Raw genomic sequence first — 21692 nt, forward strand, 5'->3', positions numbered from 1 at the left:
AGAAGAAACAAACGCATCAAGAATTTTGATGAGCGTAATAAATACTGCACCAGTCTAAATGGTGAGAAGGAAGTGAAGACATAGGAGGAGACACTTGCTTAGGGAAGAAGTAGAGATGGGAGACCAGACCTCCTTCTGAGGTCAAGGGGGAAGCTTTTATTGGGAGAGGCTCGAGTGGAGAGGCTGGGAACGTGGATAGATGGCAGTAGTTCGGGTGAGGCCAAGGTTCCGAGCAGCCACAAATGGTGGCTGAAGAGGCGTGGGGGTGACGGAATGGAGAGGCTGTGGCTCGATGGGACGTCCAGTCCCCAGTGAAAGCGTCATGGAAGGGTCATGGAAAGGTCATTTACATATCAGGAATGTCTTTGGGATAATTCCAACGCCTGTAAATGTTAACATATAGGAGAAAATGGGGATCATCTCGTAGATGTCCTCTCTGAGAAGCAGGTTTTATTTATACAAGCACATTACTGTATTAGAAAAGCAAATATTAAGGAAATAAATCAGTACACCACTGTCAGCATCAAGTACTTGATTTTTAGCACAACAACATGTTATTGCTTGTATCTAAACCTTCATTATTTTGTTGGCCAAAGAAAAAGGTTCTTTTGTTTTTCAGATGTCAACAAGTTTCAAGATGTTTCTTGATAATTGGAATATTCAGACAGCTCTTTGGCTCAAAAGGTATGTTCCTTCAAGAACAGTCTTTAGCTGTGCTATGGTGTCTAATACTTGAGGTTGAGTTTCACTGAGTTCAGATTCTTGATTCAATAACAGTGTGTTGAGTGACACTGACCTTGGTGTTAACCAGGAAATACTGTTAACGTCTTCCAACTCAAGAGTCTATCGAATCTGAGAACTGTGTTGGCCTGAGTGGTGAATGTTTCTATCCCGGGCTTCTCAGTCCGCCTTCCCAGGCATCTTTCCGAGATCGCCAGTGTCCTCCTACTCTCATTGGTTGGAGATTTGGTTAAATAAAACAGAGTAACAGTACAACCACTGTCCAGATGCCCTAGATTGTCCACAGCAGTTCCAGTTGCAAACATATTTCAATTTGACAGATCTTTCTGTATGTTAGGCACAGGATACAACGATGAGTAAGACAGAAAGACCCAACCTCTGCAGTCAAAGAATTCACGATCTTGTTAAAAACACAGCAGCGTCACCTGCGCGTTCCCTGTAGCGAGGAAGAGCGGAGAGAGAGAGCAGGAGCAGCGAGGCACAGGGGGAGAGGAAGTGCTGGTGCCAGGATCCGTGACGAGGAATTCGTCACACGGCCGAGGGGGGGCCACAGGCAGCCCGAGTGGGGCAACATTTGTAAAAGATGAAGTTAGGGAGTTGCACAGAAACTCCCAGGGACTCTGTCTCCTTGTTCCCAGTGAGATACGTTGCTGTATCTCGAGTTTATTTTATGAAACGTTATGGCTCTAAGCACTGTGTAAAGCAGCCTTTTTTGGGAGTGTCCTTTATTTCATGGCAAGTTGCATATCTTTCTGCCTTGAGATACCCACCATATGACATTGTCGCTTTGTGGTACATTGCAGTCTCCCCAGTGGCTACATATTTTCTGAACTAATCTGTTGTGTGGTTGTTGTTGTTGTATTTTATTTTATTATTTTTTAAAATGTTTATTTCTTTTATTTTTGAGAGAAAGAAACAGAGCATAAGTGGGGGAGGGGCAGAGAGGGAGCCCAGAATCTGAAACAGGCTCCTGGCTCAGAGCTGTCAGCACAGAGCCTGATGCGGGGCTTGAACCACAAACGATGAGATCATGACCTGAGCCGAAGTCGGAGGCTTAACTGACTGAGCCACCCAGGCACCCCTTTGTTGTATTTTAAATTTGATAACTTTTGGGGGCACCTGGCTTGCTCAGTCAATGGAGCATGTGACTCTTGATCTCACGGTCGTGAGTTCAAGCCCCCCATTGGGAGTAGAGATTACTTACTTACTTACTAAATAAATAAATAAATAAATAAGTAAATAAATAAGACACCTTTAGAAAATCTTACTTTCATTTGAGTTCTCTACCATGTTACAGGGAAATTTTAGACTAAGCACGTTGAAGCTTTTTGGTAAATAGTATAGATTTCTTTACATGTACCAGAAAAAGATGAAAGTCAAATTTGTTTTCCTAGATCAATAGGAATATCTAATAGCCCTCACCTCCCTGAGGTCACAGGTCAAGTTGTGGCCGACGCTAAGTTGCGGTGGTTTTCCTGGTTGCCCTGGGCCCTGTCGGCTGAGAAAAGAATGATCGCTGTGGGCTGTGTGAACTCTAACCACTCAGTGTGGTGTTCATGGTTTCCAGGGTGTGTTACGAACGAGCCTCCTTGAGTCCAACCATCCAGACGTTCGTTCTGTCCGCCATCTGGCACGGGGTTTACCCGGGGTATTACCTGACGTTTCTCACGGGAGTGGTGATGACACTGGCAGCACGAGCCGTGAGTATCTAGAACCCCACGTCGTCCTCGAGGGGGAGTCCACGTGAGTGGGAGGAGGAGGCCGAGCTCACCCTCTCCCCTAAGGCCTCATTCGCGTGGCCGCAGATGGAGCCGTGCTCTGGTTAGAAGCAAGGGGGGCGCCTGGCGCGTTTGTCCAGCACTCCTGCGGGAGGGACCTGCACAGCGTTGGTTGTCTTTACGCGGTTTTCTGAACGAGAGCTAAAACCTGTGTTAAATAAAGATGGGTTCATTTCACAAACGTTTCCCGAGAGCTGTCCCCGATGAATCCTCCTTTAGGTGAGGAGGGGAGCACGAAGACCATGGACAGAGCCGGTGGGCCATCCCTGGGTGGCGGGTGCCAACGTTACAGACAGGACACAGTTCTTTAGAGTGTTGGCTTGGTTGGAACCTGGAGTCATTCTTCGGGAAACAGTTGAGAAATCAGGTTGGTGACATGGGTGGGCAAGGAAGGACAGTTCAGTGTGAGTCCTTGAAAGTGACGTGACCAAAACAGTGCTCGAACAGGCTTCTTCCAGCAAGTACAGGTGAGGAGGCCTCATTTAACAAACTAGCAGAGATTTAGTCAGTTTTCAGGTGGGGGTACATATGTGCATATGTACAGCACGAGGCATATATGATAGATCCCGTGGGCCTTATAGATAGTAAGTCACATAGTTGTTTAGAGGTGAAAGAAATCCCTTTTGGTTGGGTTGACCAGAGGTGGCCTCATTAGGGAAGCGTGGTTGGATTAGGGCTTTGAAAGATGAAGGTCGTTTTAAAAGTGAGCCAAGTTTGGTGGGGGTAGAACATGACACGGTAGGCCAGGAGATGACATTCTCGAAACCAAGTTTGGAAGTGCCCAGTGTGTTTGGAAACGAAAAGTAAATCTGGTTGAAGCAGAGACTTTGTGAATCCCTAAATAGTGGATAATTCTGGAAGGGGAAAGGAGTGCAGGGGGCGGAGGGAGGAGGGCATAATAGAAGGACTTGACAGACGAGGAGAGGGCCCAGCCCTCATTCCGCCTGCAGCCCGGGGAGTCCGGGAAGGTCTTCAAGGAGGGAGATGACCAGTGGAAAGCCGTGCCTCAGGAGAGTGGATGTGCCCCTGGTGGTCGGGGGCGGGGAGGGTGGGTAGGTGCTGCACGGGGAACCAGGCAACATGGTAGGTGTCGGGACTCGTTCTGGCCACTACGAATGATGGTCTCGCTGTAGGGAGAGCCGTTAACCACACACCAGGTCACTTCTGAGAAACTCGGTGGTAACCTCACGGGGCCGTGTTTCACCTCTGAACATATTAGACAAGAAAAGCAGGGAAGATGATCGTAGAAAAGAGGAAATGATGTGTGGTTAAGTTTGCACATTTCAAAACTGAAATGTTTTGACTTTTTTGGAAGCTAAAAAAAATATTTGAATAGTGGTTATTAGGAAACACCTATTTTGAGAATGTGTGTCGTTGCCATTTATTCTAAGTGTGTTTGGCCTGAGCTCAGTGTATGATCTTCACTTGTATTTCACAAACCCAGGGCTTCAAGAAGAGGAAGGATGTCTCATTAAGTCATAGTAGAAAACATTGAAAACAGACAGAACTTTATTTATATACTATACCAAATATGATTTAAAGAGCTCTAGGCAGTGTTATTTTTAACTTTGGGGGAAATTAAAAAAAATTTTTTTTAACGTTTATTCATTTCATCTTTTGAGAGACAGAGAACGTGAGTGGGGGAGGGGCAGAGAGCGAGGGAGACACAGAATCTGAAGCAGACCCCGGTCTCTGAGCCGTCAGCACAGAGCCCGACGCGGGGCTCGAACTCACGGACCTCGAGATCATGACCTGAGCCGAAGTGGGCCGCTTAACCGACAGAGCCACCCAGGCGCCCTGGGAAACTTTTAATTTTAATACAACTTCAAATCTCCAGAAGAGTGGCAAAGAACTCCTACATGCCTTTTACCCACACTCCCACATTTTGCTCTCTCCATATTTTTCACAGATACATGTATTCGTTTTTGCCAAACCAACTTTTCCCGTAATGGCAGCACCACCTTAGACCTGCACCAGCAACGGGTGAGATTGTCAGCCACTGCACGTTCTTGAAGCAGTGGATGTAGTCAGTGTGATTCTGTAGCAACATTGAAGATAAAGCACATATTTTTGTTTCTTTATTTCAGATGAGAAATAACTTTAGACATTATTTCATCAAACCTCCCCAGCTTAAATTATTGTATGATGTTATAACGTGGATAGTGACTCAAATAGCAATAAGTTACACAGTTGTGCCATTTGTACTTCTATCTGTAAAACCGTCATTCATGTTTTACAGGTAAGTGTCACTCTTAAAAATATACCAGTGGGAATAACTTTATTATTATTGTTATTATTATTATTATTTTAATGCTTATTTATTATTGAGAGACAGAGACAGAGCATGAGCAGGGGAGGGGCACAGAGAGGAGGAGACGCAGAATCCGAAGCAGGCTCCAGGCTCCGAGCTGTCAGCACAGAGCCGGACGCGGGGCTGGAACTCACAAACCGCGAGATCATGACCTGAGCCTAAGTCAGACTCGGCTTAACCGACTGGGCCACCCAGGCGCCCAGGAATAACTTTATTTTTCAGAGCAAGCTCTTTGCTATTGGGTAGCGTAAAAAAAAATCATGCCCTAGCCTTACTTTCTGTAGTTAACTTTTTCATGTTAGAGCAAGCAGTCCCAAGATGTTTATGGAATGATTCACACCACTTAACCCTCAGACGAATATGACTTAAGAGAGGTGCCAGCTGGGCAGCCGCTGCCTCAGGTCTCGCAGAGGTTTAACTAGAAAATGTAGCCGTTCTTTTTACACCTGGATGGTAACCGGACTCACCGTGGGAATCCTTTCACGATGTGTACATGTATCGAATCATTATGTTGCACACCTGAGGCTACTGTAACGTATTAGGTCAGTTGTACCTCACTTAACCAAATAAAAGAAGCAGCATCCGGCTAGATGTGGCCCGTGGGCTGGAGTTTGCTCACCCCTGCCCTGGGGTCAAGGGCTAGGAGTTTATAAGCTGAAGCAAAGGCTTTTGTGTCTCTCGGGATATTCTGGGAGTGGAAGCAAAATAATATCTTCCAGATAATCATGAGTAAGTATTGGTTGAGTCTGTGCACCAAGAGTTCGGGTTGTCAGACTGTTAACTGCAAAAAGGAGAGGATAGGCGAACTTGAAATAAGATGAACAATCAAAAATAGGACAGAGCGGTTTTAAAATGTAGTTTGTTCTTAACAAGGGATTGTTAATCCTTTTCATTGCTTTAGTCAAAAGGAAATAGATTACTTGTATTTCATGAATTTGTTCCCTTCTTTTTTATGTTTCACGGATACTTTGTCTTCTCTGTATTATGGAAACTCTTGTCTTAAATTCCATGTTTTATCTCTTTATTGTCTCCCTCACCCACCAAATTCCGCTCTCGCTGTGTTAGCGAGATCTTTGAGATCAGACACTTCATCTTTCATAAAGTCCTCATTACCCCAGTGTTTAGAAACGGCAACACAGAACGCGTGGTCAAAAATTGTTGAATGGAATATGGCGACACATACGGACAGACATTAAGGAACTCCACTAAAATGTCCCCTTTTCACAGAATGATTACTTGTTTTTGAATGTGATCGAGCTGTTGGTTAGATTTTCTATCCCAGGTACTTTGTTCATGATCACTTGAACTTACAGCTAAAAAAGTGGCCTCGGTCGCGCTTGATTTATACTTAATTTCAGGAATAATGCCTCTAATGATATTCTTAATAATGTGTCTTTCCTTTATTATATGACAGTGACCATCAAGAGGCAGTATTATCTATTACTCACATCACTGGAGTATTTGTAACTTAATCAGGGGCCGTAAACAGCAGAGGAGGCCAGAGCATTTAAGGTCTTTATTATCTCTGCCTTCTCTTTGTTCACTCAGTGTTCGATTCTGTGGATTTGCGAGATTATTCTTAGGTCGCTGCAGCTGCTAATAAGTACCTTTTTGTTTTTGCTCTGTGTAGCCATGGACTTATGACCCTTACAGAGGAATGTGATGTGATGCCTAGTGTCATGCTCCGAAGCGGTCTGGGCTTATATGCTGCAGCATACGCCTTAGAGCTGCATCTCATGGGGCAGGGGTGGGACAGGAATGCAAGAGATGTGGTGAATGCACACATCCTGAGTGGGGCCTGGGACATTTTGACGAGTGTGCAGTTGCTAAGCATCCGTGATCAAAATCTAATAAAGTAAATTCTGTTTTTTTTCTTCTAGCTCCTGGTATTACGGCCTGCACATTGCTGGTATCTTAGTATTATTGTTGTTGCCGGTGAAAAAAACTCAAAGAGGAAAGAATACACAGGAAAATGTTCAGCTGGCACGATCCAAAAAGTTTGATGAAAGAGAAAATTCCTTGGGACAGAATAGTTTTTCCACAACAAACAATGTTTGCAATCAGAATCAAGAAATAGCCTCTAGACATTCATCATTAAAACAGTGAAGGGGAAAATATGCTGACGGCTATTTTTTCTATGTTAACAGAAACCACTCTTAGCACCTTTCAAGGGATTTGTGTTTGTTTGAAAAGAGATTAAGTGGGGGGACATCTGACAGATCTAGGTAGGGAATTTCCTGTATAGCAGATTGGAAACGGAGTGAATAACCCCTCCCAGGCCATGTCCCTGTGGGCCACGCCTTATATAAAAATATTTCCATTATTTCAATGGGCACTCAGGACCTCAGCATATGTCCACACGGTCATATGTGTGCCCTGTTGCTGAATGTATGTTGCGTATCCCAAGGCACCGAAGAGGTGGACAGGTAATTGTGTCAATCTGGATGATTGAGAGAAATTAACTTTTCCAAATGAATGTCTTGCCTTAAACCCTCTATTTCCTGAAATATCGTTCCTAAATGGTATTTTCAAGTGTAATATTGTGAGAACACTATTTCAATATTTGATGTTATATGCTGTAAAGGAGTTCTGGAGGAATTTTGAAACAGGATATTTAAGATGTGGATACTTTAAAAATGCAATAAACATCTCAGTATTGGAAGGGTTTTCTTAGAGTATCTCAGATGACTACAGTACATAGCGAAACCGCAAACAGGACCGGATGCCAAATTATACGTAGCTTATTTTCCTGGAGAATTTAATTACTTTGTGTCAGTCAGAGCCCGTCAAGGAAGAATTTCTTCAACACAATTAAAGGTGGGTAATGGGATATTTTAAGTTTATTTTCTTAAAAAAAAAAAAAAGCAAGAGAAGATGACAAGGGAAGGAAGGAAGGCATGAATGAAGGAGGCCCCACGAGGACTGGCGTAGAGCCTGCTGGGATGGGGCACAGGTGCACAGTGTAGGTACCACGTGCTCCGCAGACGTGCTTTTCACCTTGACTTATCTGAGTTCTTTGTGATTATGTAAGAGATCAAAATGTAATAACTTTTTAATGTGGTGGACTTTGAAATGAAATTTATCAAGCATAAATTATATAGGATTGTTAGAGGGATCACGAAAACAATAGTGGTGGATTGTGTGAGGGTTATGGAAGAGAAATCACTGAGTAAGGTGACTGTCTAGTCACGTTCTTATCCTTAACAGCTTACTTCCTATTTGGGAAAGTTTTAGGGAGATGAAAGCTTAGAGTCGTGGGGTCTGGCCCACATTTTTAGAAAATAAAATAAATCAGTTTCCAGCCTCTTAAATTCTTACATTAAAATGTTGCTCTTCACTCTTTTTAATGAGTTTTAGGTTCTGTAAGTAGAAGAGTATGCTTTTATCTTACAGGCCATTTTCCCCATAATTGATCTCACCTGGAATGACTAGATGTCTCCTTTAATGCCACAGTCTGGTGACGGGCGTGGTAAGCTGAAAGCAGAGGAGGGGACTGCGAGGCCATCGTGGAGTGTAGGGCTTCAGCCGCAGATAGTGAATCACGGGATCATGGGGTTTGAGAGAAGAGCGGGGGACACGGCCTTCTGACTTCACCTTTATTTGACCAGTCTTTGATTTGACTTCACCTTTATTTGACCAGTTCATTTCCTTTCTGCCTTACATTTTTAATGCAATGCAAATTGGTTAGGTGTGGTGTGTCTTTTATTTTTGTCGTTAGTAAGTTTGTAAGTGAAGTTACAGCAGAACCCCTATCTGGCTTGAGCTGCGCAGCATTTCATTTAAAGAGAAACAGCAAGCGTCCTTGGAACTGGTGAGGTCTCAGTCAGCAAAAACATCAGCGTATCTTTTTAGAACTTTAGAAACATCCTGGTCTTTGTTTATAGCAAATGTGGTTATTTTTCTAAAGGTAAAATTTTTCCACCTGCTGAGGTCAGCCATACCCTGCTACTTACTTCCCAGGAAAGGACAGATAGCTAAATAAATTTTCTCCGTTCTCCCATGCATTGAAATTAAGCCAGCTGTGTAACGTGAGACGATGGAAAAGAATAATCGTGGAAAATATCTGCCCCCGAAAGGTCTCCTTAGTTTAATTACTGCTGCAGAGAATCTGATCACTATTTTTCAAAAGTAAACAAATTCAGGGTTTAAAGGACAAGTCTAGGCATGTCATAAATGAAAATAAGAAAGCTTAATAAAACTTTTTTTCAGCCCACCTCTAGCCATTAATAAATAATAACTGTTTATTTTTTATCACCTATGTCATTTCTCTGCCTGTAAACCTAAAATCATTGTTACCTGTTTTCTTGTTCAATGAATGTCCTCATGGTGTTGCCATCCAGGAAGCAAGATGATTGAATAATTTTCCAATTACTTTGAAGATGATACATTATCTATACAGATTGACTGATTTTCATCCCTTTGGATCAACTAGTTTTTTGGGTTTTGTATGAAATGGTTTTAGGATAGCTTTTCTCTAATTTTGTAGAAATTCTCATAAGTATGTAATCAAGAAAAACTAAAGAAATCTAATTCTCGACTTTTCTTCTCAAGAAGAAACACTTTGTGCTGTGTGAAATGACTGTATCTACTTGGAGTGTTGTAAGGATTAATACTTCTACTTGAAGTGGAAACTGGTATATCTCTACTACTGTTAAGTATAAAGGGATTCATTGTACTATGTGCTTGCTTCTTTTTTAATCAACACAGTAAGATTCAGTCCATATTTATATTATTTCTCCACTCTTCAGTTGTCATGAAACTACTCCAGAGATGATCGGTGAACATCATTATTATACTACTCAGGGAAAAAAAAAGAAAAAGGGAACAAAAACATTATTCTTCCCTCAATTTCATTTTCTTGAAACAGTAACAGTTAATTTGATGTATCTCAGTGATCACCATTTTACAAGTAGCTTACTCTCAGTTTTAAAAATGAGCATTTTTATTGGAACTCAGGGTAATTGGAGAAATGTATGCAGCTTCTAAAACATCCAGCATAGTAGAGAAGGTTTCTTTGGCTTCAACAGTGTCCAGCCACCACTTTCGCCACCACCATGCTTTTGGTTAAGAAGTATTTTTGTTATTGACCCCTGCCGTGTGTGACAGGCATATGCAGGATTTCCACAGATAACAGTTTTCAGGAAACTTTGCAGCACAAAGAGTGGTTCTTTTTTAAAGAGTGAAGGTAACGCACATGGAAACACTGATTGTCCTGGGAGATCTGGATGTTCATCTGGCTCTGTTATTAAGGAACCTTAGGATCTGGGCAAGTTGCCTGTCCTCTGGATCAGAGTTTCTTAATAAGAAAGTAAAGGATCAGTTCTAAAAGTTTATGACCAGTCGATTTGTAATGAATGGAAGCCATTAGCAAGATGTGTAGGAGTCCCGGACAAAGGCAGATTCACAGTCAGAACTATTGTCATGGTCATTTACTTTTATTACTTGAGCAGCTCCAAGCCCAGACTTTTCAAAAGGTTTTCTTGGCAACCGAGGAAAATCTTTCAATCCCTTAAATCAGAAGGCGTGGCAGCATAACCTTTCTACTGAATATAGCCCTTCACATGAATCCTTGATCATGAAATAGTCTCTAGTGAAGGAAACAGATCTTCCTTTTGCTTTCTCTGCTTGTTTGTTCATTTGTGCCGTGTGAAATTGAAGGTGATCTGTCCTAGAATATGTCAGTGCAACCCACCAAGTTTACTGGACAGGGTTTACCACTTTAAACTACAGAAGACATGTTAAAACTCGGCCGTGAAAATAATGACAAAATTTATACTTTTATTCAAGGACTAGATTGTGTTTAGGACAAAAAAAGTCTTTCCTATTTAAAACTCATACCCTGTAAATTTTAGTTTGTATATTCACAAACCACTTGGGCACTTAACACTTTTTTGTTTCCTTATTATAAACTTCAAAATCATTAGTTACTTGATGTTAAGGGTTCTCCGTTAAAACTGAAAGAAAAAATTACTTGAGAGAATAGTTGTTTCAGAATGGTGCCTGCTGTTGCGTCAATGGAGGACTTGTCCAGAGTTTTACATCTAAACCGGTATTTGATGGAGTTTCGTTCACCCACTGGTGGTCTATCCCGGCTGAAATTGAGTACATCAGATTTCACATAGGTGCGGAATTCTCTGTAACACTGTGAAATGTAATCTTAACTGCCCTCAAGTACCTTATTAAACTCTTCCTCTGAACCAAGTGTACATTTAAGGAATGGCTGATCATTTGTACGAGTACCTTAGGTGCAGAAAGTTCCTTCTGCAGCCGTCCTCGTGAGAGTGGGTTCGTATCAGCGCACGCTCCTAATGCTGAAGGAAAAGATTGGCTAAACTGTACCTGAAATTGGGATTGGAAAGATCAGAGAGTAGAGGGTCTCCACAGTGTGTTTCTGCAGCACCGTGTAGTCAAATCTATGTATAGTGACTCTCGTTACCGAAGAGAATTTACAATGAAATTTTCCATGTTGGTGTTTTATAGGAATGCTCTTATAATCAATGACTAGGCTGCTTTTTGAGGCTGTCATTGTATAGAGGATGCAGCCGGTTACATTTTAATCAGTGGGCTGCTTATTAATGTTTTTATATGTTTTAAAATAATATTTATTTTAATAGATTTTTAACATGGAAATCCCAGTAAACAACTGACGAGCTCTATAGTTTATTGATTGATTGGGAAGACTTTCTGAAATGGCGCCTGAAGACACATTTTTATGCCGACTGATTTGTCTCGCCTTTAGAATTAATGATACCTGTCTTCTTCTAGAAAACCTTTTATAAAGCAAAACCAAACCAAAATGACCCCAAGACTCTATGTCCTAGAAATAACAACGTAAAGAAAGATCCATGCGGAACCACTGTCTAAAGCTGAAGTCAGTGGTGCACGGCCATCTCTCCGCTCACGTTTCGTCAGATTTTGCTGCCGCAGAAAGAAATGGAAACAAAATGAAAATCCAAAAGGACCAGAGCAACACCCGACACAATGACTAGCCATTTTCTTAATAACATGTTTCGAGTGGAAAGAGTAGCTACCTTTTCCTGGAGTCGTAAATGACTGTGCCCTGGCCGGTCTCCATTTTGGGGTAACTTCTCTGAGAAATTAACTTGGTAATACCGCTGTTCTGTCCTTCACCGCTAAAGGACACCCGTGAAGAGTTTGACAGACTTCAACATCTGCCTCCTTCCCAGTTTTAAGTATTTTGGGTCCTGTATGTGCAGATTGGTCAACAAAGTACCTTTGCTCCTGACTTTGTGTCACAGGGAGAAAGGAATCAAACGCCCCACACAGACACGTTCCAAGCCAAGCTTCGTCTGTCACCTATGCACGACCGCCTCTCGGAACCAGAAAGGCACCGCGTGAAGCAGTAGGAATGACACTAGAGATAATTCAGGTGGAACGGGAGAAACCCTTCTACGTGCAGAGGGAGACCGTATGAGCTCATTCCTGCCTGCCTTGAAGAGTCGTGTCTTGACCTGTGCCTAGGAGCGGTCGGACACCGTCGCCCGAACACGGGGAGGGGGCCCCAGCTGTAACAGCCGGTTTTTGTCGTCTGCCTTCCCCGGGTAAGACCAGAATGTGGCGTTCTGTGCTTTTTTGTTTTTGTTACTCCAAAATATTTTTTTAAAGAAGGGTTATTTTTCAACAGATCCGTAAACTATTTCTTGTTGTATGGTTCTCAGTTTGAACTCCCGCTGTGTCGGTCACACTGTGACGTGATGATTTCATAACCCCTCCTTTCCAGTCCGTGTCCCTGGCGCTGCTGGCTTATTGCTGGGTTTCACAGATGTTTTTAACTTGCGTATAAATGTTTTTTTTTCTAATTTCTGTGTCTTTAAAACTGATTAAACGGTAGTTTAAAAATATGTGTGTGTGTTTGCTAATTTCTGAGGCTTTAAATTCCATCTGTAGAAGTGAACTCCAGGCCTTTCGCCTCAGGAGAGATCATGGTCTTGCGTTTACTAGGGGATTCTTCAACATGATGATTATATTCTAAGGAATCATTAACTCTTTAATCGCTTACAAATGACTTAAAACATTGCAAGGACGTGGATGGAGCTAGAGTGAGTGTATTATGCAGAGCAAAATAAGTCAGAGACAAATGCCATATGATGTCACTCGTGTGGAATTTAAGAAAACAGATGAACATATGGGAGGGGGGAAAATAAAAGAGAGAGAGGGAAACAAACCATGAGAGACTTAAGGATGGAGAACAAACGGGGTTGCTGGAGGGAGGTGGGGGGATGGGCTAAATGGGTGATGGGCATTAAGGAGGGCACTTGGGATGAGCACGTGGTGTTATATGTAAGTGATCAATCACTGAATTCTCCTGAAACAGTGCACTTGTATATTAACTAACTGGAATTTAAATAAAAATGTGGAAAGAAAAATACTTAAATTGTAGTCACATAAACACTTTGGAAGGCAATTAAAACAACCTTAAGTTAGGGGCGCCTGGCTGTCTCAGTAGAGCACGCGACTCTTGATCTCGGGCTTGTGAGTTCAAGCCCCACGTCGGGCATGGAGCTTACTTCAAAACACAAACCCCTCAAGTGAGTGTACCTCTCAAGTGAGACCTCAAAACACAAACCTCTCAAGTGAGAGCACCAGGGCTCCCGCTGGGTTTCTGTGCCTTGATTTCAAACTCCAGGGAACTGTGCGTCCAGAGGCCCCTCTAGACTGTCGTGAACCACCATGGGAAAAACGTCTTCCGCTAACCCTCGTACGAAGATGCCAGGCTGGACACCCCCAAGTAAGCCCGTCCTGGTACTTGCTCACCGGGAAGGCCTTAGCCTGTGATGGCAGGTTTAATGACTCCCTTTTGAGATTCAGGGCTGTGCTGACATTGGGCCACAACCACGAGTGGTAGGGGCACCGCTCCTGGAGTTGCCTGCCAGCCCAGCACATCCCTCCCAAACACAACAGCTTGGGTAACATGCTTCGCGGGAAGGAAGGCCCGCAGAAGGGCTCCTGTTTTATATGGATGAATATTGTAATGTATTTTGTATTCGTTCTTTGAACTATCCATTCCATGATTCATGAGTTCCTACCACTTGCGGGGCAACTGAAAACTAAACCATGGCCCTTGGCTTCAAGAAGCTAGTAAGTGATTACCATACAGTACAGGAAGAGCTTTATTATAGGCATGCACAAAGGGGCCTCTGGGACCAGGAGGAGGGGGGAGCTTGGGAAGAGTCTGGGACAGCTGTGCACAGGGTTTGTGAGGAAGTGTTTTACTGGCAGAGAAAGATGTGGGAGGGGCAATAACTAGAGGAAGAAAAAAAGCATATGTGGAGAATTTTCTAGCCTTACACACCCATAGACGAAAACGAACAAGGTTAAATCCACTACGTGCCAACTATCCAACACTAACTTGTCTTCCCCCAATTAGGAAAGGAATAATAGGAAGACATGGAGTTTAGACCATTTTTTAAAAATAATGGGGCGCCTGGGTGGCGCAGTCGGTTAAGCGTCCGACTTCAGCCAGGTCACGATCTCACGGTCCGTGAGTTCGAGCCCCGCGTCAGGCTCTGGGCTGATGGCTCAGAGCCTGGAGCCTGTTTCCGATTCTGTGTCTCCCTCTCTCTCTGCCCCTCCCCCGTTCATGCTCTGTCTCTCTCTGTCCCAAAAATAAATAAAAAAATAAAAAATAAAAATAAAAATAAAAATAAAAAAAAATAAAAAAATAAGACCTTATGAAATATTTCAAGCATATAGTTCACTACAGAACACAATTAATAGACACTCATGTGCCCACTGCTGACGTTGAACAAATGTTTTTGCTTTGCCACATTAGGTTCAAAATTTGTCTTTTTAAAAAAAATTTTTTTAAGTGTATTTACTTTGAGAGACAGTACAAGTGGGGCTGGGGGCAGAGAGAGAGAGAGAGAGAGAGAGAGAGAGAGAGAGCATCCCAAGCAGACTCCATGCTGCCGGCTGCAGAGCCCGACGTGGGGCTCCAGCTCATGAACCGTGAGATCGTGATCTGACCTGAAAGTAAGAGTCAGATGCTGGGGCACCTGGGTGGCCCAGTCGGTTAAGCGTCTGACTTTGGCCCAGGCCATGATCTTGCAGTTGGTGAGTTCGAGCCCCACCTCCGGTTCTGTGCTGAGAACTTAGAACTTGGAGCCTGCTTTGGATTCTGTGTCTCCCTCTTTCTCTGCCCCTCCCCCACTTGTGCTCTGTCCCTGTCTCTCAAAAATGGACAAACATTGAAAAACTTTTAAAAACTCAGACACTTAACTGAGCTACCCAGGCGTCCCAACCTTTTTTTTTTTTTTTTTTTTTTTTAAATAAAAAGCACATTGCACATAAGGCCAACATACCTTTCTCTTCTTCCTCCTTTAGAAGTAACAGCTACGTCAGTATGAGCCTCTTTTTGTCAGCTTTTTGGTTGCCTTTCTTCCTCGTAAACCTAGCTACATGGCTTTAAAAACATTTTTATGTTCAGGATGCCTGGGTGACTCAGTCGGGTAGGTGTCCTCCTCTTTGGTTTCAGCTCAGGTCGTGATCTCACGGTCTCGTGGGTTCAAGCCCTGCGTTGGGCTCCTTGCTCTCCCTCTCTCTCTTCCCATCTCCCTCTCATGTTGTCTCTGTCTCTATCAAAAATAATAAATATAGGGGCGCCTGGGTGGCTCAGTCGGTTGAGCGTCCGACTTCAGCTCAGGTCACGATCTCACGGTCCGTGGGTTCGAGCCCCGCGTCGGGCTCTGGGCTGATGGCTCGGAGCCTGGAGCCTGTTTCCGATTCTGTGTCTCCCTCTCTCTCTGCCCCTCCCCGTTCATGCTCTGTCTCTCTCTGTCCCAAAAATAAAATAAAAAACGTTGAAAAAAAATTTTTTTAAAAATAATAATAAATATGAAAATACTAAAAAAAAATTTTACGTTCTATTTTGTATGCTTTTCTAGGTGTCTATAGCAAGACGGTGGTGTTGGCTCATTCAAGCTTGTTGCTATAGGCAGATGTCGGCTCAGATTGTTAATGTCATTAAAATACTGCATTTCTCTTTACCGGTAAGCTCTTTTCTATTTTCTTACTACATTTCTTTTTCAAATGTGCTTTATTTTGTGCTTGTGTTCTTTTTTTGTGCTCACGTCCTGCAGAGCAATTCCGGTGGCATCCATTAGCATAGGCTGAGACTCGCCACCAGCCGAGGGCAGGCCCCGGATCTGCCGGCCAGGGCTGAGCGGGGTGCACTGTGCCCAGGAGAGGGATGCCATTCACTGGTTGCCGTCCTTTTTCGTGGGGTGGGTAAGAGAGTACTGTGACGAGACGAGCCTAAGATCTGAGCTACCGTCAGTGGGGAAGGCCACCGCCCCCCGCCTGGAGACCGAGGGCTCCTGAGACCACGAGGCCCCTCCAGCTGGCCAACTGGACCACCAGCCCCTCAGGAAAGCTGAGTTCCTGTTTGTCACCCCACACCTTTTAAATGCATGAGTCGCCTGCTCTCAGGAAGAATGTTCTAAACACATCGCCTCAGGATTAAGCTGCTGCTCCCATCCCCGCCAAAAACAAAAAAAAACCACACAAGTACTGGAAAACCATCCCATAATCCACAGCCTTTACAATAAAGCTGAAAAGAGCAGTCAACATAGGACCTGTGTTTCCTCACTCCTTCCCATCCCTCTGCTGAACACCACGTGAGGGTCATTTTTGATCTCTGTTGCTGACTGTGGTAGTTGGTTTTCCATTTTGGTATCACATGATCTTTGCAGCGTTGGGCTCTGTTGACCAGTCTCTTCTTGAGATCTCTTGCGTTTTTTTGTTTTGTTTTGTTTTGTTTTACGTTTATTTATTTATTTTCTGGTGGGGGGGAGAGAGAATCCCACGCAGGCTCCACACTGTCAGCGCAGAGCCCAACACAGGGCTTGAGCTCATGCACTGTGAGGTCATGACCTGAGCTGAAACCAAGAGTCAGACGCTTACCCCACTGAGCTACCCGGGCGCCCCAAGATCTTTCACCTTCTATCCTCTTGCTTCTGCCTCTGGCTGATCGCTGTCTGCTGAGATACCACGCCCTGTTCCCCCGTTCACACCCTTGTTTACTCTAGTTCCTCAGTGCCTGTCCCACCCCCTGGGCAGGTCTGTCTCCCAGCTTCCTCTCCCTCCCTCCTTCTCCCGCATCTGGCCAATATGCATGCGACTCCCACCTCAAAATCACAGGCACCTCAAATTTAGGACCTCCAAATCCATCACCCAGTTTCATCACCCGAAACTTGTGATTCCTCTCGTAATGCCTGTCCCATTCACTATCACAGACATTTCCCTGGCTACCCAAGTCAGGAACGCGGGCACAACCCGTAGCCTTCCTTACCCACCGCCACATGTCTGCAACTTCCGCGTGTGCTGCCTCCTGCGCAGTTGACTCCCCGCGGCCCCAGCCTCCCCATTTCCCACCTAGGTGGTAACCTTGCTGATCTTGCACCGTCCAGGCAGGCCTGCCTCCAATCCGCCCTCTAGAGCGCAGCCTCGGGCCGTCTTTGTAACATCAACACGTGTTTTATGTTCCTCGAAAAGGAAACTGTTCCCCGAAACCTTTATGATAAATTCAAACTCTGAAGTATGGCGTACATTCTACGATCCCACCCCCGCTTACCCTGCGCTGTGCTTTTCTCTCCTGATTCACGCCCCTCCCGATACACACGTACTGCCGTGGACTGAAGGTGTCCCCCATGAGATTTACGTTGAAATCCTAACCCCGAGGTGATGGTGTTAGGAGGTGGGGCCTTAGGTCATGAGGGTGGGGTCCTCAAAATGGGATCAGCGCCCTTATTAAAGAGACCCCAGAGAGCTCCCTGGCCCCTTCCATCGTGGAGGACACAGTGAAAAGTCAGCAGACCAACATGCAGGAGGGCCTCTCGCCGGAACTTGACCTCACTGGCATCCTGATCTTAAACTTCCAACCTACAGAACTATGAGAAGGAAGTTTCTGTTGCTTATAAGCCACCCGGTCTACGGTGTTTTGTTAAAAGCCCCATCGACTGAGACACTCACCTTTGCTATGCTTCAGCCTTGTTGGATAATATACTTCCTCCAATCTCTCTCTCCTGCCTCCTAGCCTGTGTACCTGCTGTTCCCTTTACCCAGGATTCCCCTCCATACCACACCGCCCCAACCTGTGCTGCCTAGCTAACTCTGGTTTCATCATCAGGATACAGCCTCGTTGTCACTAGTCAGGAAATGTTCGTTAAGCTAATATTATGTCCCAGACAGAATGATGAGGACTAAGCGTTCAGACATGAGCCACTTCTCTCTGGGCCGAGGCGTGAGCCGGGGAGCTGCCTGAAGCCAGCATTCCCGGCTTGCCGTGCTAGTATTTGAAATGTTCTTCCCATCCTTAGACGTGTAAAATTGTAAGCGGAAGATCTACACCTGGTCAAAAAGGAAGTTCTCTCCGGTCAAAATTCATTCAAGAGAAAAACAGCAGGCACATCGTAGTGGGGAGACATTCTATGAACTACCAGACCAGTATTCTTCAAAACCGCCAAGGTCATCAAAAATAAGAAAGGTCTAAGAAATTGTCACAGTCAAGAGAGCCTAAGGAGACACGACGACTAAATGTCACATATCCTGCGTGGGATTCTGGGACAGAAAAGGACATTAGGATAAAAGAAAGGCTAAGGAAATCTGAGTCAAGTGTGGGCTTTAGTTAATGATAATGTGTCAGCATTGGTTTATAGTTATGACAAATGTACTAAGATAAGATGTTAACAGTTGGGGAAGCATGTGGGGTATGTGGGGACTCTTAATCTCAGGGTCGTGGCTGTGAGCCCCATGTTGGGGGTAGAGATTACTTAAGTAAATTAATTAAAACTTGAAAAAAAACTATTCTAAAATAAAAAGCTTATATGTACATACACACGTGTATGTGTGTGTGTGTGTGTATATGTGTGTGTGTGTGTGTGTGTGTGTGTAATAGTGCATTGGTAACTCTATGCTAAATCACTGAGATTTAGAGTCTCTCAGTGATTTAGCATAGAGTTACCAATGCACTATCATGCACTAGAATTTTTTTTTTTTCTGGATCATACAACATAGAATTCATCAAAATCCCTGTGCTTTTAGGACAGTACTTTAACTGTAGCAATGCTCCAGTACTGATTACAGACCAGAAGTGAGAACGTGGGCTAAGGTCATGGAAAAAGTGCAAGGTGGTGTCAGAACAGATGGAACCTGTATACCTGGGGGAGTAACAGGCTCCGAAGCACGCCCCCTGGCGGCCTGACTTAGAACGGCAGACAAGATCTTTGTTGGAAGGCAGGCCAGGGACCTGGGAAGCCAGAGCGTGGGCAGGTTCTTCTGTGAGGATATTGAAATCATCAAGGATCATGTGGTGGAGAGAGTGACAATAATCAGGTTCTAGTTTTTTTCAGTAGGGAGTGGCCCAGGGAAGTCTGTAGGTGTCAGCAGCAAGGAGGGATGGCATGAGCTTCTAAACCCTAGGGTTTTAGGAAGGAAGCAGAGACAATTTTTTGCAGGTGACAATGAGGAGGAGGAAGGAGGGCACCTTCCTCGTCTCCAGGGTCAGTGATGAGAGAGGGAAACCAGCTAACACTTAAGATGTCTGCAAGGACCGGTATGATCTCGAGAGAGAGAGAAGGGTTTTCATTAGAGCAAATGTCGAAGGGAAGCAATTGAGGAAATAGGGGATATTTTACTAACAATGTGCCATAAATTCTGGGACAGTGCAGTTTCGGGGGAGGAGGGAGGGTGTGGAAGAGAGGCAGTACAGAGCGGCATGGGGATAGCAAGTTTTCCTCTTCCAATACTGATGAAGACAGAGATGATTTGGCAAACATAAATATACTGAAACGCTATCTTCTAGATGAGAGAAACTTCCAGGCAATCACTGTGGCAGCATGAAGTTTGGATTGTTTAGCCATTTGTACAGGAATTTCCACCAAAAAGCACCACCAAAAATACCTACTCACATTGTGGTTATGGGTCGAAATCCCTAATGGAATAAAATGTCAGGAGCACATGATTATTGGAATAAAATTCCATAGTTCTTCATTATTAGTCAGTTTCTCTTTGAGCAAACTGATTCAGAAAGTCAGATGATAGTCATTTGGGCAGTTTCCTTATATTGGAGGTATTTTGAATCACTCTATTGTCTACTTTTCTGTTATTCTTGATAAAAGTTAAAAAAAGTTTTAATTAATTTTATATGTTTATGGCCTACCTGTGCCCCTGGAGGAAAATTACTTTCAGGAAAAGACTGTGCACCAGTATAGAAGAAAAGTACAGTGACTCACTCTCTTACTGCTTCGAGTACACTGATAAGTGTAATTTGACCACTTCTTTTCTGTTTTTATGGGCTGGAGTGGGTTTCAGTGAACGTACGGCTTATTTGATCTGCAGATTAACCACATCCTTGAATTCTCTCTTTTCTTCCTGTTGCCCCTTTAAGTAAACTTACTAGATTGGTAACATGAAGATGTGCCCTGCTGGTAGCCTAGTTTGGCTTTATTTTATTTTATTTTTTTATAATTTTTAAATTTTATTTAAATCCAAGTTAGTTAACCTATAGTGTAGTAATGGTTTCCGGAATAGAATTTAGGGATTCATCACTTACATATAACACCCAGTGCTCATCCCAAAAGTGCCCTCCTTAATGCCCCTTGCCCATTTAGCCCATCCTCCTACCCAACGCCTCTCCAGAAACCCTCGGTTTGTTCTCTGTATTTAAGAGACTCTGATGGTTTGCCTCCCTCTCCCTTTTTATCTTATTTTTCCTTCCTTTCCCCTATTTCATCTGTTTTGTTTCTTAAATTCCACACCTGAGGGAAATCATGTGATATTTATCTTTCTCGGACTGACTGATTTCACTTAGCATAATATATCTCTAGTTGCATCCACATTGTAGCAAATGGCAAGATTTCTTTTTTTTTTTTTTTTGATCACTGAGTAATATTCCATCGAATATATATACCACATCTTCTTTATCCATTCATTGGTCGATGGACATTTGGACTCTTTCTATACTTTGGCTATTGTTGAAAGTGCTGCTGTAAACATTGGGGTGCACGTGCCCCTTCGAATCAGTATTTTTGTATCCTTTGTATAAATACCTAGGAGTGCAATTGCTGGGTTGTAGGGTAGCCTTAGTTTTAATTTTTTGAGGAACCTCCATACTGTTTTCCAGTTTGCATTCCCACCAGCACTGCGAAGGGATTCCCCTTTCTCTGCATCCTCACCAACATTTATTGTTTCCTGAATTGCTAATTTTCTTGTTTGACTTTAGTCGCCCCTGCAAACAACTAAAACTCAAAGTCTTTTTCATATGAACTGATAATGAACTCTGTTACAACTTTCTTTCCTCCAGTTCTGTCCCTCTTTCTGTCTGTCTCTCCCTCTGTCCCCACTCCATCTGTACACAGGGTTTTACATTTGCCCCTCAGCACTGCCTCTCATTTCTGTTCTTAATGCGGTGTTCCAGAGTATTCCTTTTCTTTCTGGTGCATCTGAGGGTGAAGGAGACTTCCTTCTGTGTGTGTGTGTGTGTGTGTGTGTGTGTGTTTTAATGTAGAGGGAACATACTAATTAGTCAGGGAGGAAGCTGGCAAAGATACTAAGAGAAGTGACAGTGACACCATCATTAATTAAGGCAAAAAAAAAATGACATCTCAACAGCATCCCTGTTATCCCCTCTCCTTTTCAGTAATGGATGTTTAGAGCAACAACTTTGGTTGGGCCACCTGGGTGGCTCAGTTGGTTGAGTGTCCAACTCTTGATTTCAGCTCAGGTCATGATCTCATGGTTCGTGGGATCGAGCCCCATGTTGGGCTCTGTGCTAACAGCATGGAGTCTGCTTGGGATTCTCTCTGCCCCTCTGCTTGCGTGTGTGCTCTTTCTCTCTTTCTCTC

The 21692-nt window shown here is 43.8% G+C and overlaps 1 protein-coding gene and 1 long non-coding RNA gene across 7 annotated transcripts in view; both read left to right on the plus strand.

Moving 5' to 3' along the window:
- MBOAT2 (membrane bound O-acyltransferase domain containing 2) overlaps positions 1 to 9505 on the plus strand; it is a 125906-nt gene extending 116401 nt beyond the window's left edge. For all 6 annotated transcript variants that reach the window (XM_023252136.2, XM_023252133.2, XM_045054995.1 and 3 more), the window contains 4 exons: positions 620 to 684; positions 2309 to 2441; positions 4607 to 4758; positions 6711 to 9505. In XM_023252136.2, coding sequence (XP_023107904.1) covers positions 620 to 684; positions 2309 to 2441; positions 4607 to 4758; positions 6711 to 6936 — 576 coding nt within the window. In that variant the 3' untranslated portion in view covers positions 6937 to 9505. The remainder of the gene's footprint in view (positions 1 to 619; positions 685 to 2308; positions 2442 to 4606; positions 4759 to 6710) is intronic.
- Positions 9506 to 15058: 5553 nt separating this feature from the next.
- On the plus strand, positions 15059 to 18609 carry LOC123384633. Its single transcript, XR_006596021.1, has 3 exons — positions 15059 to 15299; positions 15735 to 15839; positions 15930 to 18609. It is a non-coding gene; the product is annotated as an uncharacterized LOC123384633 (long non-coding RNA).
- Positions 18610 to 21692: the final 3083 nt, after the last annotated feature.

Source organism: Felis catus, chromosome A3 (genome assembly GCF_018350175.1).
Source record: "Felis catus isolate Fca126 chromosome A3, F.catus_Fca126_mat1.0, whole genome shotgun sequence".
In the NCBI taxonomy this organism is placed as follows: domain Eukaryota; kingdom Metazoa; phylum Chordata; class Mammalia; order Carnivora; family Felidae; genus Felis; species Felis catus.